Source organism: Oncorhynchus masou, chromosome 4, assembly GCF_036934945.1.
Source record: "Oncorhynchus masou masou isolate Uvic2021 chromosome 4, UVic_Omas_1.1, whole genome shotgun sequence".
Taxonomy (NCBI): domain Eukaryota; kingdom Metazoa; phylum Chordata; class Actinopteri; order Salmoniformes; family Salmonidae; genus Oncorhynchus; species Oncorhynchus masou.
The window spans coordinates 9,357,941-9,373,561 of NC_088215.1; the positions used below are offsets into that span (position 1 = coordinate 9,357,941).

Here is a 15,621-nt window from a genome sequence, read left to right on the forward strand (position 1 = left end):
CCACATATCTAGCATCAAACTATCATACCCCTAATGTATTAGTGGACTGTATGTAGCTGATCCTATAGAGTGGTTTGAGAGAAGTTGCTATGTACTTCAGGTGGGGCTCTACTTTTGGTTTGTTCTGCATGGTCTTGACCGTCAAAACAATAGAGCATATACACAGTGAACAAAACATAAGGAACACCTTACTCATATTGACTTGCAACCCCTTTCGCCCTCATAAATGCCTACATTTGTCAGGCATGGACTCTACAAGGTGTCAAGTGTTCCACAGGGATGCTGGCCTACAAAAAAATGTAAGTGCTTTTGAATGGGGTAGTAGGTGCCAGGCGCACTGGTTTGTGTGTAAAGAATTGCAACGCTGCTGAGTTTTTCATGCTTAACAGTTTCCCGTGTTTATCAAGAATGGTCCACCACCCAAAGGACATCTAGCCAACGTGACACGACTGTGGGAAGCATTGGAGCCCATTCACCCTCAAATGGCACACACACAATCCATATGTCATTTGTCTCAAGGCTTCATCTACACTGATTGAAGTGGATTTAACAAGTGACATCAGTAAGGGATCACAGCTGTCACCTGGTCAGTCTGCATGGAAAGAGCAGGTGTTCCTAATGTTTTGTACACAGTAAATCTCAGGAGCTATTGATACCAATTCAATGAATTTGCATTGATGAATCATTGGTCAGCTTGTTAAAGAGAAGAATTACTCTCATACAATGTAAATAACCGAGTTTGAGAAAACCACTATTTAAATTATCGGTACAGTAGCAGGTCAAGATTAAATCCTAATCACATATTTATTCACCCACCCCTCCACATTATACAAACAATGACAGCCTCAGAGAAGAAGACAAAAGTAGCTGGAAATGTACAACAAAAACAGAAGCATATGTATCCCGAAACACTAGAATCCTCTGATTGTGACGCATCAGTCTCTTTGAAAGGCATTCGAGTGATGTTCTCCAGATGAGCTCATTCTTTGAACTTCCACTCCTGCCGACACATGGGACACTGCTGCTGGACCTGCTGGGAGTTGAGCCATTTGAGGATGCAGTGCATGTGGAAGCAGTGGGAGCACTGGCCCCAGACCAATGGGCAGTCATCTCCAGGAACCTTACCTGGAAAGTAGACATTACGTTGCTGAAAAGTCTCCCCTCAAGAGAGAGGATAAGTGTCCATATAGTCACAATGTTGAACACGCCATGATATCAAAAAGAACAATTTATGCATGACCGTCAAGGTATGAATGTATCAATAGACATACAGTGCATTCAGAAAGTATTCAGACCCCTTGACTTGTTCCACATTTTGTTACATTACAGCCTTATTCTAAAATGTATTATTTTGATTTTGTCTTCTTCATCAATCTACACACAATACCACAGCAAAAACAGGTTATACATTTTTGCTAATTTATAAAAAATTAAATGAAGTATCACAACATAACTATTCAGACCCTTTACTCAGTACTTTGTTGAAGCACTTTTGGCAGTGATTACAGCCCTGAGTCTTCTTGGGTATGACACTACAAGCTTGGCACACCTTTATTTGGAGAGTTTCTTCCATTCTTCTCTGCAGATCCTCTCAAGCGCTGTCAGGTTGGCTGGGGAGCGTTGCTGCACAGTTATTTTCAGGTCTCTCCGGAGATGTTCGATCGGGATCAAGTCTAGGTTCTGGCTGGGCCACTCAAGGACATTCAGAGACTTGTCCCGAAGCCACTCCTGCGTTGTCTTGGCTATGTGCTTAGTAATGTTGTCCTGTTGGAAGGTGAACCTTCACCCCAGTCTGAGGTCCTGAGCACTCTGGAGCAGGTTTTCATCAAGGATCTCTCTCTACTTTGCTACGTTCATCTTTGCCTCAATCCTGACTAGTCTCCCTGCGCCTGCCTCTGAAAAACATCCCCATTGTATGAATATGCCAGCACCATGCTCCCCCGTAGTGCCACGTTTCCTCCCGGAACTTCCGGCGCCGACAGAGATGAGCCGCCTCGCTTCGCGTTCCTAGGAAACTATGCAGTTTTTTTTTTTTTTTTACGTGTTATTTCTTACATTAGTACCCCAGGACATCTTAGGTTTCATTACATACAGTCGAGAAGAACTACTGAATATAAGAGCAGCGTCAACTCACCATCAGTACGACCAAGAATATGACTTTCGCGAAGCGGATCCTGTGTTCTGCCTTTCACCCAGGACAACGGAATGGATCCCAGCCGGCGACCCAAAATAAACGACTCCGTAAAACAGGGAAACGAGGCGGTCTTCTGGTCAGACTCCGGAGACGGGCACATCGTGCACCACTCCCTAGCATTCTTCTCGCCAATGTCCAGTCTCTTGACAACAAGGTTGATGAAATCCGAGCAAGGGTAGCATTCCAGAGGGACATCAGAGACTGTAACGTTCTTTGCTTCACGGAAACATGGCTCACTGGAGAGACGCTATCGGAGTCGGTGCAGCCAGCGGGTTTCTCCACGCATCGCGCCGACAGAAACAAACATCTTTCTGGTAAGAAGAGGGGCGGGGGCTTATGCCTTATGGCTAACGAGACGTGGTGTGATCACAGAAACATACAGGAACTCAAATCCTTCTGTTCACCTGATTTAGAATTCCTCACAATACAATGTCGACCACATTATCTACCAAGAGAATTCTCTTTGATTATAATCACAGCCGTATATATTCCCCCCCAAGCAGACACATCGATGGCTCTGAAAAAACTTTATTTGACTCTTTGCAAACTGGAATCCATACATCCTGAGGCTGCATTCATTGTAGCTGGGGATTTTAACAAGGCTAATCTGAAAACAAGACTCCCTAAATTGTATCAGCATATCGATTGCGAAACCAGGGCTGGCAAAACCTTGGATCATTGTTATTCTAACTTCCGCGACGCATATAAGGCCCTGCCCCGCCCTCCTTTCGGAAAAGCTGACCACGACTCCATTTTGTTGATCCCTGCCTACAGACATAAACTAAAACAAGAAGCTCCCACGCTGAGGTCTGTCCAACGCTGGTCCAACCAAGCTGATTCCATCACGTGGACTGGGATATGTTTCGTATTGCGTCAGACAACAACATTGACGAATACGCTGATTCGGTGTGCGAGTTCATTAGAACATGCGTTGAAGATGTCCGTTCCCATAGCAACGATTAAAACATTCCCAAATCAGAAACCGTGGATTGATGGCAGCATTCGCGTGAAACTGAAAGCGCGAACCACTGCTTTTAATCAGGGCAAGGTGACTGGAAACATGACCGAATACAAACAGTGCAGATATTCCCTCAGCAAGGCAATCAAACAAGCTAAGCGTCAGTATAGAGAAAAGTAGAATCTCAATTCAACGGCTCAGACACAAGAGGTATGTGGCAGGGTCTACAGTCAATCACAGACTACAAAAAGAAAACCAGCCCTGTCACGGACCAGGATGTCTTGCTCCCAGGCAGACAAAATAACTTTATTGCCCGCTTTGAGGACAATACAGTGCCACTGACACGGCCTGCAACAAAAACATGTGGACTCTCCTTCACTGCAGCCGAGGTGAGTAAAACATTTAAACGTGTTAACCCTCGCAAGGCAGCAGGCCCAGACGGCATCCCCAGCCGCGCCCTCAGAGCATGCGCAGACCAGCTGGCTGGTGTGTTTACGGACATATTCAATCAATCCCTATCTCAGTCTGCTGTTCCCACATGCTTCAAGAGGGCCACCATTGTTCCTGTTCCCAAGAAAGCAAAGGTAACTGAGCTAAACGACTACCGCCCTGTAGCCCTCACTTCCGTCATCATGAAGTGCTTTGAGAGACTAGTCAAGGACCATATCACCTCCACCCTACCTGACACCCTAGACCCACTCCAATTTGCTTACCGCCCAAATAGGTCCACAGACGATGCAATCTCAACCACACTGCCCTAACCCATCTGGACAAGAGGAATACCTGTGAGAATGCTGTTCATCGACTACAGCTCGGCATTTAACACCATAGTACCCTCCAAGCTCGTCATCAAGCTCGAGACCCTGGGTCTCGACCCCGCCCTGTGCAACTGGGTACTGGACTTCCTGACGGGCCGCCCCCAGGTGGTGAGGGTAGGCAACAACATCTCCACCCCGCTGATCCTCAATACTGGGGCCCCACAAGGGTGCGTTCTGAGCCCTCTCCTGTACTCCCTGTTCACCCACGACTGCGTGGCCATGCACGCCTCCAACTCAATCATCAAGTTTGCAGACGACACAACAGTGGTAGGCTTGATTACCAACAACGACGAGACGGCCTACAGGGAGGTGGTGTCAGGAAAATAACCTCACACTCAACGTCAACAAAACTAAGGAGATGATTGTGGACTTCAGGAAACAGCAGAGGGAACACCCCCCTATCCACATCGATGGAACAGTAGTGGAGAGGGTAGTAAGTTTTAAGTTCCTCGGCATACACATCACAGACAAACTGAATTGGTCCACCCACACAGACAGCATTGTGAAGAAGGCGCAGTAGCGCCTCTTCAACCTCAGGAGGCTGAAGAAATTCGGCTTGTCACCAAAAGCACTCACAAACTTCTACAGATGCACAATCGAGAGCATCCTGGCGGGCTGTATCACCGCCTGGTACGGCAACTGCTCCGCCCACAACCGTAAGGCTCTCCAGAGGGTAGTGAGGTCTGCACAACGCATCCCCGGGGGCAAACTACCTGCCCTCCAGGACACCTACACCACCCGATGTTACAGGAAGGCCATAAAGATCATCAAGGACAACACCCAACCGAGCCACTGCCTGTTCACCCCGCTATCATCCAGAAGGCGAGGTCAGTACAGGTGCATCAAAGCTGGGACCGAGAGACTGAAAAACTGCTTCTATCTCAAGGCCATCAGACTGTTAAACAGCCACCACTAACATTGAGTGGCTGCTGCCAACACACTGACTCAACTCCAGCCACTTTAATAATGGGAATTGATGGGAAATTATGTAAAATATATCACTAGCCACTTTAAACAATGCTACCTAATATAATGTTTACATACCCTACATTATTCATCTCATATGTATATGTATATACTGTACTCTATATCATCTACTGCATCTTTATGTAATACATGTATCACTAGCCACTTTAACTATGCCACTTTGTTTACATACTCATCTCATATGTATATACTGTACTCGATACCATCTACTGTATCTTGCCTATGCTGCTCTGTACCATCACTCATTCATATATCTTTATGTACATATTCTTTATCCCCTTACACTTGTGTGTATAAGACAGTAGTTTTGGAATTGTTAGTTAGATTACTTGTTGGTTATTACTGCATTGTCGGAACTAGAAGCACAAGCATTTCGCTACACTCGCATTAACATCTGCTAACCATGTGTATGTGACAAATAAGATTTGATTTGATTTGAAAAAGATGTGACGCTTGGCATTCAGGACAAAGAGTTCAATCTTGGTTTCATCATACCGGAGAATCTTGTTTCCATGGTCAAAGTCCTTTAGGTGCCTTTGGGCAAACTCCAAAAGGGCTGTCATGTGCCTTTTACTGAGGAGTGGCTCCCGTCTGGCCACTCTACCATAAAGGCCCGATTGGTGGAATGCTGCAGATAGTTGTCCATCTGGAAGGTTCTCCTATCGCCACAGAAGAACTCTAGAGCTCTGTCAGAGTGACCATCGGGTTCTTGGTCACCTCCTTGACCATGGCCCTTTTCTCCCGATTGCTCAGTTTGGCCGGGCGGCCAACTCTAGGAAGAGTCTTGGTGGTTCCAAACTTCTTCCATTTAAGAATGGTGGAGGCCACTTTGTTCTTGGGGACCTTCAATGCTGCAGACATTTTTTGGTACCCTTCCCCTGATCTGTGCCAAGACACAATCCTGTCTCAGAGCTCTACCGACAATTCCCTCATGGCTTGGTTTTTGCTCTGACATGCGCACAACCGTGGGACCTTATATAGACAGGTGTGTGCCTTTCCAATTCATGTCCAATCAATTTCATTTATGGACACCTGAGCTCAATTTCGAGTCTCATAGCAAAGGGTCTGAATACCTGTTTTCACTTTGTCAATATCGGGTATTTTGTGTACATTACTGAGGATTTTTAAAATGTTTTTATCCATTTTAGAATAAGGCTGTAACGTAACAAAATGTGGAAAAGGTCATGGAGACTGGAAACTTTCCGAATGCACTGTACATGCACTAAGAAGCATATCGAGTTTGTGCATACATTCATTCCAGGGAGTTAGTAACATGTGGATGAGACGTGGAATAACTCAGTAGTAAGTTAGTAAGCAGCGTTATGTATAAACTCACAGTCTGGGCAGCAGCCATTGAAAGACATCCTGCAGATCCCACAGTTCTCATCATTGGCCATCCACAGCCAGGATGCCACGCCGTTCCACTGCTTGATTTTAACCTTCATCTCCCGTGAACCTGATGAGCACACGTTGTATGAATGTTCAAAGTGGCAAGCCTAGCTAACTACTAACGTTAGACCCCTTCACGTTAGCTTAGTAGCTAGCTACCGTTACAGTAACCAGCTGTACACAGTAGTTTAATTTCATGTTTGCTTGTCTAGAAAGCTGGTGCAACACATGATGTTACTTCGCTGTTGACATTTGGAATAACTTGCTTTTAAGTAACATGGCAAATGTATTACGATTTTAAAATGAAGACAAAACATTTCCTGAGAGTTCCCGACACATTTAACGTTACATCCTCGAATCGGGGGAAAACATCGCCACCCATGCCCGTGGAGGATAAAGAGGTACAACACTGCCACCCAGAGCGATGTTTATTTAACTAGGCAACAAATTAAGAACAAATTATTATTTACAATGACGGCCTCACCCGGAGGACGCGAGGCCAATTGTGCGCCGCCCTATGTGACTCCCAATCACGGCCGGTTGTGATACAGCCTGGAATCGAACCAGGGTATGTAGTGTCTTGTCTTTTCCTTTTATTTATTTACATTTGAGAACGAATTGAAATGGAAAAATCTAACAAATATTGTCAAAAATAAATATATTGTGTCACTTTTGACTGTACACTGCCCCCGAATCAGAAAGGTACCTTTATGATTGCAATGCTGGATAGAGGCACAATACAACAGTAGAAAGGACGTTGGTCGTGAAAGACGCGCTGAATCGAACGGAAATGGTAGTAAGAATGCATTTACGTCACTTCCTACAATTATTTTTAAGCCCACTAATGTCACTCAAACTTCAGCTATTCGCCATTGATTAGCACAAAGGAACGCGGCTAGATTTTGCTACCAAAAACGTAATTATTAAAGTTAATTTCCCAATTATTTGGTGTTCTCTAACACGACAAGTGCCACCATGGCTGATAAGATGGATATGTCTTTGGATGACATTATTCAACAAAGTAAGAAAGGTGGAGGTGGCCGCGGAAATCGAGGAGGCCGCAGCCGAGGATCATCGGGTCGAGGTGTGAGTGGAGGGCGACCCGGTGGCGCTGTCTCTGGAGGCCGGACAGGCGGATCCGGGCCCATGAGGAGTCGACAGAACTTCAGCGGAGACAGAAGCGACAGCAGACCCACGCCATACAGCAGGGTAGGAACACGGAGGATCACAGAAAAAGGAGAAATGGCAGAGGCGACGACGACGAATGTTAAATAATTTAGCTGATCTTGTTAAATGTGCTGCGACATGTACGAGGTAGATCGCAAGGTTGCTGATGGATGTGGGATTATCATCGGGGAGTGCGCTATAGGGCACAACCCAAAGAAGAAACCACTGTTCACAAACGTTTTTTTAATTTGATAATGACGTACAAAGTCGTGTTTGGCTTCAGGTCAATGTTACTCGCCATGTCCTAAGTTTCTGGGAGGGAACGCTAACTAGTTAGGTAACGTTAACGTGTTGTTCACACTCGTTGTCCACTTCAAAACGGAGCTGATCCGCAAAGCTAGCTAGCTAACACTTGTTTGTGTAGTTTGAATGCGACCTGTCCCAGATATTCACCTTTGGTCTGCAAGACGTGTACCTCGTGGTTTTTTTTGGTAGTCCACAACTTCTTGATCCTATTTGTCGACTGGCGCATTATTGGCCATTAAGTTACAGATTTGTCAAATTATCAAGAATTGGGACTTAACGCAACGAAGCTAACAAAATGGCGACTCTCAAAATGGATGTTCTGTCAACTGGGCCACCATTCTTGTGCCACATTGTTTTTGTTTTTTTCTTTGTTTCATATTTTGACCCAGACTGCAAAGCACAACACCCCAATGAACTTTATTGAACTTTCCATGGTCGGTTAAGGGAAATGACTTTCACACGTTTTGAAGAAAGGATTTTTCTTTGGATGGACTTTTTCGTCATTTGGAGTTGAAGCAGAATCTGGATGCTGTCCTTGCCATCGAGATCAAGTCAGTTTTTTTGTTGTTGCCTACACTGCCATTCTAATTACCTACACCACCTTCAAACCACCTGTAGGGCAGGAGCCATTTTGTGTTGGAAGTCCTGCCATCTATCCTACTAGCTTAGTTTTGGTTCTTATATTCATTTAATTGTTGTTATTAAGTAATATGTATGCTGTTACACTGACCATGAATCCACCATAGGTCATTGTCTAAATGGTAGTGATGAAGCAAGATTCCCCTGCCTGCCTAAGCAACTGACTCAAATGTGCTCAGTCTGATCAGCAGGAGCAGGGGAACCAGAAGTCAGCAGCTGCATTTTTTTTTTCATTCTACCTTTACAGCCCAGAGAGCTTCCGGACAAATGGCAACACGACATGTTCGAAGGTGGCTTTGGCGGTAATGCTGGTGGTGGCGGGGGAGCAGGCGGTGGTGGTGTAGAGACTGGTGGCAAGCTCCTTGTCTCAAACCTTGACTTCGGTGTCTCTGACGCTGATATCCAGGTAATTTCTACAGTCAATCGAATACAAAGATGTCGGCCTTTTCACCGAACCATTGACGTTAAACATGAATTCTACCGGCCATGTTCCCTTATGTTTTTTTTTTCAGGAGTTGTTTGCGGAATTTGGTACATTGAAGAAAGCGGCTGTGCACTATGACCGGTCTGGCCGCAGCCAGGGAACCGCCGATGTCCACTTTGAGAGGAGGGCTGATGCACTCAAAGCCATGAAACAGTACAACAATGTACCACTCGATGGTGAGCTTTAATTTGAGTTAGTTGATTGATATTATTTTGAGCTAGTTCGTCATAAAATGTGGCCATTGATTAATGCTCCTGAACCACGATGCCTAATCTTATTTTCCCTTTGCTCACAGGCCGCGCCATGAGCATTCAGCACGTCACATCCCAAATCAGAGACGATAACCAGAGACGACCTTCACAGAGGTATGTGGTTCTATAAGCTTTCTTTTATTTTGTCATGTATGATAGTTTTTTATATGAATTTTTATCTGGGGAATCCCAGTAGTTCATTGATTGTCTTTGAATCTGTTTGCAGTTCAAACGGAGGTGGTGGTGGATTCAACAGAGACCGAATCGGACGCCCCAATTTCTCAGAAAGGCGGGGAGGCGGAGACAGGCGGGGAGGCAGAGGCTCCAGGGGCAGGGGTAGAGCGGGACGTGGTGGTGGAGGCAAACCGCAGCAGTTGTCTGCTGAAGAGCTGGATGCCCAGTTGGATGCTTACAATGCCAAGGTAAATGCATGAAAAGGAAAGAATTTATATTCCTATAATGTAAGGGGCTTTATCTTTGTAGGTAGAATATGGTCCTAATTTCGACTTGTTTTTAATTGCAGATGGAGACCAGTTAGAATTCCCAGAAGAACTAATTTGAATCCCTCACCTCATCCCTACCCATCTTTGTCCTCTGTCGGATCTGAAGCTTGTTGACTTGGACCTGAGAAATGGACCACATCTTTTACATTTACTGTTCTTCGGCATCATTTTAATGTGTGGATGGATCTGGCTTTTCTCCCCTTTTTAATATTATGAACACTTTTTGTACCATTATTTTTGGGATGATTGTAGGTTTGAGGGGGAGTTTTTTTGTTGCCCTTTGCCTCCCCTTCTCCTTGTGCATAGTTGTAATAAACCTACAAAACAAACTGTTCCAGTGCATCTGCCTCTTGTTGAAGTTCTGTAGGACACTAAGGGCTGGTTTCCCACACATTAAGTTGAGTCATGGTGCAAAGCTGTTTTGGTGTAAATTCTCTTAAGAGCTTACATTAGTCCTGGACTAGGCTTTGTGTCCAGGAAACCGCCCCTACACGCCTGAAAGGCACTATATGGTCAATATGGCATCTGCATTGGCCATGCTGCATTTATGGTGATATAGCCTCTTCAGAGGTCAGGGCATACATACTAGCGCTTTGTGGCACAGAGCTGTTGTGAAGTGAGTTTGTTTATACAGGCCCTCAACTACTGTCAACCAATCATGTCAATGAGGAGCTATATGCCTTCAGCATTGTTACAAAATTTAAGGCACATGGTGATGTGGTATGGAGCTCAATTGTGCCTTGAAGCTCCAATAACATCACACCATCCATGTGATGCATCTGACCACATTTTCACACAGAGCATTAATTGGATCTTTGACTTCTGGTGTGGGGATGATCACGTACAATGTGTGGAAATGATTGGGACTTCCAATGGTAGTTCACTGTGCTGCATCTATATCAAATGCTTGTGAAAAGCTAAAGAAATTTTATAACATGCACAACACTTGTGAGATTGTCAAACCCAATGAATGTGTCATGTTAATACATTTTCATATTAGGGTTGTGGTTACTACAGTGTAAGAAATTAATTTTCAATTTCACATCACTGACCTGTTCGATATTAGTTGAAATGGTCAAAGAACTAGAAGGACCAGTTGATTAGTCTTCGGTTCGCAATGAAGGATGGGGACCTACTACGTTGACCTAAAAAAAAATATACCGTTTTAACATGTGAAACTATTCAAATTACGTGTTTAAGTACACTTCCGCTACTTGTTCAAGACTTCAAATTAGCCCCACCTAAAATCTCTTTAGGATGCGCGGCACCTGCACGCCACCTGCAACGAGCGTGCGCGCCGCGGCATAGTTCCCGGAAACGAGTTGTATGGGGCGGCGCCGTTCCTTGTTCGCCATACTTGCACAGGGAAGAGCAATAGAAGCACTTATTCTGCTCGCGCCTGGGAAAAAACAGCAGGAAAACGGTAAAGACCTGCTTTCACAACCTATACAATAGTTAACGATCAAGCACAGAACGTTTAATTATGTTTTAGACTTACTTTGTATCTGGTGTCATTTCGTCCCAACTTTGCTAACTAGCAATTTGCTGAGTTGTGCTAGTATGCCAACCACGATAACGTTAGCCTGCTATGGTATCTAACGTTACATACTTCACACCCTGGCTGCAGCAGTGCCCATATGTAGCCAGCGAAACATTAAGTAAACGTTGGTCTACTGTTAATATTTTGTTCTGCTCCAGTGGGACTTATGTAAAAGCACGGGACATTTGTAACATAGTTTGGTTTAATTGGGTGGCAGGTAGCTCGAGTCCAACACCCATGTTACTAACTAGCCAGCTAGCAATCCTCGTGCAGCTTGATGACTTGCGACAGTGTCTAGCCGTTCAGAGACTAGTTAGCCAGTGGTGTTAACACACTAGCTAGCTATTTGGCTGTCTTTGACGTTTGATTACTTTGTCGCCTGAAACCGTGCTAAATTCGACGATTAGGTAACCTTTGTTCTTTAGATAGTGTAACACATTGTTTAGCTAATTATGTAGCTTTTCGTTTGGATTCTCAAGTTAGTTACTGACAGGGACACATTTACATTACATTTAAGTCATTTAGCAGACGCTCTTATCCAGAGCGACTTACAAATTGGTGAATTCACCTGCTAACGTTACATTAACCGGTCAGTCTTTCTTTGTAGCAGGCTAACGCTACAACTCAAGCTATCTAGCCACCCACAGACAACAAAAGAATGGAAATTAGGTTTATTTTTTTAGACGTTTCTCTTCCAGGAAGTAACTCAAGTCCATAAAGCAATGTTGATAAGAGAACAAATGTTTTGACATACTGTATTGATCTGTAGTGCACACTGCATACCCAGTTCCATTGCAACGCAAATTATAATTTTACAGCTGGTGGCTGTGTAGAGTATTGTCAGTGATTGCACAGGAGAAAGAGACTGTTCTGCACCTGTGCAGAGTACAACTCATTTTGTTCACTAGTTTGAATAAATGAGTCATTATTTCAACTATAATTCATTTCATCCATTAATGTTTACTGATGCAAATTCTAGTTGGTGAATGTGAGAGGAAATTCATTAGCGTGGGTAGACTTGTTTCCTCTGTCAACCTGAATGTTAAGAACCACATCCTGTCTGCTAGAAATAATTGACATCTTCCTCTGACTGGGCGGGTGTAGTGGACCCTTTAGACTAGAAGCCAGGACGACATTGATTGAGCCCTGTACGATGGAACATCAGGACTCATTAAATTGAGCATCCTTTAAGTTAGCATTGGAAATTGCTTTAAATTATCATTATTTGTCAATGAATAGTCAATCCGTGACAAGCAATCTCCCGTATATGCTCAGGAGCTTGCAGATGGTTATGTTTCTGTTCTGAACATCCCATGCGCTTGCCAGCTGAGTTAAAATCAGACCGACAAACACCTGGCCCCTAGCTCCCAGACAAAGTTGAGGATTTTGCATAAGAGTAGGGAATAGGAAGTGAGATTTTAAGTGGCACTGAAAGTTTAGTGCAAATCATTACATAACATTAGCTCTGAAACAACCTGACATTTGGTCAAAAGTTTATATAATCTGACACACATTTGCCAACCCAAACAGTTGAGTTATTTGGTTAATTATGTGGTATAGAAGTCTTCATGGGTCCAACAAAATACCAGTTCAGGGTCTGGGTCCAAAGTGCAAGCTTTTTCCTCGGATACAGGCCGGGCCCTATTTGATTGTCATCGAGTCTTGGGTCTATGTAACTACAGCTGATAGACCCGAATTGACCCCACCACAGCTCTGCATAGCCTATGGCATATTTGTTTTACACTAATAGAAGGGTTAGACAACATATAAAGACCTATTCATTAAGCAGAAGAGCAACTTGGCATATATATATATATATAATTAATTGCTTTTCCATGGGTCGAAACCTGGACCCATTAGGTTGGTTGTCGGGTCCACGTCTGATTGTCCTCGGGTCTGTTCTTGCAAGATGGAGGAAGGTCGACCACTGGTGTCTGTGTGTAAAAGCAGTCGGTGTGAGTCTGCAACCTGGTCTTAGAACATTTTGTATTATTCTTTATGCATATCTAAGACAGTAGATTTCGTATGGAATGTATTAATTTGTGGATACCATCATCCATTATGTATGATTTGTTACGAACCAATTTGTTGTGGCTACCGTTAGCTAGGTGGCTAATGTTAGCTATGCTAGGGATTAAGGTTAGGAGTTTGGTTAAAGTGGAAGGGTTAGCGGGCATGTTAAGTAGCTAACAAGTAGTAAGTAGTTGCTAATTAGCTCAAATGCTAAAGTTGTCCATGACGAAATTTGAACACACAACCTTTGTGCTGCTAGATATTCGCGTTATACGCCCACCCGACCAACCACCCACCTTTCGATTTTGCCTTAAGTAACCTTCTGTCTTATGTAACCATATCCTACTAATTTGAGTGTCCCTGATTTACATTTACTATCCTACATCAAGTCTGAGACCAGGCTGGAATCTAAGCAGGCCCCTGGCTGCCCTGTGCTCAGGCATGTTTATCACTGCAGTCAAATCCATGTTCCACTGTCTGCAGGGTGAGCTCTCCTTCTGTGGCATTCCACCCAGCCTGCTAGTTCAGACAGGTCAGGAGGCTGGATGTATGTTAGCAGAGTCACTATTATACGAGCAAGTCTCAAGTCACAAGGTCCCAAGTCGAGTCCTAAGTAGAACGGGTCGAGTCTCGTGTCATGTTCAAGGCGTGTATTCTAAGAGCAAGTCAAGTCACGTGTTTTTTTTAAGTCAAGTAATATTAAAATCTATACATGCAATGACTTGTTCAACCACAATTCTTTGTCTATTTATTGAGGGTACCGTACAACCCTTTTCATTATTTTGTCACCAACACATTTTGATTATAGAATTGTAAATAGGGACCTTGTAGCAGTCTTAAACACCAGTCTCAAAGTCAACAGTGAGGAGGCGACTCTGGGATGCTGGCCTTCTAGACAGAGTTGTAAAGGAAAAGCCATATCTCAGACTGGCAAATAAAATAAAAGATTAAGATGTGCAAAAGAACAGACACTGGACAGAGGAACTCTGCCTTGAAGGCCAGTGTCCCAGAGTCGCCTCTTCCCTGTTGACGTTGAGACTGGTGTTTTGCGGGTAATGAAGCTGCCAGTTGAGGACTTGAGTCATCTGTTTCTCAAACGAGACACACTAATGGATTTGTCCTCTTGCTCAGTTGTTTACCAGGGCCTCCCACTCCTTTTTCTATTCTGGTTAGAGCCAGTTTGTGCTATTCTGTGAAGGGAGTAGTACACAATGTTGTACGAGATCTTCAGTTTCTTCGCAATTTCTCACATGGGATAGCCTTCATTTCTCAGAACAAGAATAGACTGACGTGTTTCAGAAGAAAGGTCTTTGTTTCTGGCCATTTTGAGCCTGTAATCGCACCCACAAATGCTGATGCTCCAGATACTCAACTAGTCTAAAGAGGGCCAGTTTTATTGCTTCTTTAATCAGAACAACAGTTTTCACCTGTGCTAACATAATTGCAAAAGGGTTTTCTAATGATCAATTAGCCTTTTAAAATGATAAACTTCGATTATCTATGTGCCATTGGAACACAGGAGTGATGGTTGCTGATAATGCTGAAACGCCTATGTAGACATTCCATTAAAAATCTGCTGTTTCCAGCTACAATAGGCATTTACAACAATAACAATGTCTGTGCTCTATTTCTGATTAATTTTGTTATTTTAATGGACAAAAGCACACAAAAACATTCAAAAACAAGGAATTTTCTAATTGACCCCAAACCCTGAAACAGTAATTTATGTTGTGAAGCTAATAGCAGCGACGCAATTATTGTGTAACTCTAGGGCAACATCTGAAAAATAGCGCAGTTGGTGATGTGTACCGGTGCTCGACCACTCGGCGAAAGCACACATCACCCACGACAGAGAAGGGTTGATTGTCAAGGACAATGAATTCCATTATCTTGGCTGTAATGGATTTCGCCTTTGAGTTGTCTCGCTGAAATTTTCTTACTCTTTCAAATGACTGCTCGACTTGTTGAGTACTTGATACACACAGTAGACATTGTGGGCTAGGTTAGGAATGCTGTCTTGCACGTGTAGAGCAAAATATAACGTGGCTTCTTTACGTCATGTACCTACGTTATATAGGTATGCACGGTAGCTTTGACCTCGGTTTTTAACATCGGCATTAAACTAGACGTTGGGCCGATACGAGGTTGGCGGTTTTAGCTGATATCGGCCGATTCCAATATATCGTGCATCCCTATAATGAAGCTTACCGTTGTTCCCCTGAACAGTTGAGCCAATCACGTGTGTTTGGAAATACTCCATCAGTATTATATGCTGACCACACCGTGCGTTGCAAAATAAATGTACACGTTATTCAGTCATTGCTCACGCACGTCAACGAGTGTCTGTGTAAGCCAGGTACTAAAATAGAACT

The 15,621-nt window shown here is 43.9% G+C and overlaps 3 protein-coding genes across 8 annotated transcripts in view; 2 read left to right on the plus strand and 1 right to left on the minus strand.

Annotated features, from left to right (window-relative positions):
• Positions 1–785: 785 nt before the first annotated feature.
• LOC135523006 (anaphase-promoting complex subunit 11) lies at positions 786–10,929 on the minus strand. Of its 6 annotated transcripts, none has more exons than XM_064949744.1 (3): positions 10,749–10,929; positions 6,294–6,413; positions 786–1,125 (listed from the first exon to the last, which is right to left on the minus strand). In XM_064949744.1, the coding sequence occupies exons 2-3, from the start codon at positions 6,400–6,402 to the stop codon at positions 980–982; spliced, it is 255 nt and encodes an 84-aa protein (XP_064805816.1). In that variant the 5' UTR covers positions 6,403–6,413; positions 10,749–10,929; the 3' UTR covers positions 786–979. The 6 variants fall into 6 exon arrangements, with proteins under 6 accessions (XP_064805816.1, XP_064805811.1, XP_064805822.1 ...); XM_064949739.1 differs by lacking the exon at positions 10,749–10,929 and adding an exon at positions 7,967–8,352; XM_064949750.1 differs by lacking the exon at positions 10,749–10,929 and adding an exon at positions 7,053–7,135.
• LOC135522985 (THO complex subunit 4-like) lies at positions 7,197–10,036 on the plus strand. The gene is made up of 6 exons (XM_064949724.1): positions 7,197–7,555; positions 8,706–8,864; positions 8,971–9,118; positions 9,238–9,307; positions 9,420–9,615; positions 9,717–10,036. The coding sequence occupies exons 1-6, from the start codon at positions 7,322–7,324 to the stop codon at positions 9,729–9,731; spliced, it is 822 nt and encodes a 273-aa protein (XP_064805796.1). The 5' UTR covers positions 7,197–7,321; the 3' UTR covers positions 9,732–10,036.
• A 95-nt stretch (positions 10,930–11,024) lies between the features above and the next one.
• Positions 11,025–15,621, plus strand: part of LOC135523047 (rho GDP-dissociation inhibitor 1-like) — a 28,806-nt gene continuing 24,209 nt past the window's right edge. Inside the window, exon 1 of the mRNA XM_064949773.1 lies at positions 11,025–11,119. The gene's annotated coding sequence lies outside the window, so the exon portion shown is untranslated. The remainder of the gene's footprint in view (positions 11,120–15,621) is intronic.

Coding starts and splice junctions, on each gene's coding strand:
- LOC135522985 (XM_064949724.1), top strand. CDS start 7,322: ATGGCTGATAAGATGGATATGTCTTTGGATGACATTATTCAACAAAGT. Junction 7,556..8,705: donor GACCCACGCCATACAGCAGG/GTAGGAACACGG, acceptor CTACCTTTACAG/CCCAGAGAGCTTCCGGACAA. Junction 9,119..9,237: donor CAACAATGTACCACTCGATG/GTGAGCTTTAAT, acceptor CTTTGCTCACAG/GCCGCGCCATGAGCATTCAG.
- LOC135523006 (XM_064949739.1), bottom strand. CDS start 8,045: ATGCGCCAGTCGACAAATAGGATCAAGAAGTTGTGGACTACCAAAAAA. Junction 6,414..7,966: donor ACACGTCTTGCAGACCAAAG/GTGAATATCTGG, acceptor TGTGCTCATCAG/GTTCACGGGAGATGAAGGTT. Junction 1,126..6,293: donor CAATGGCTGCTGCCCAGACT/GTGAGTTTATAC, acceptor TCTACTTTCCAG/GTAAGGTTCCTGGAGATGAC.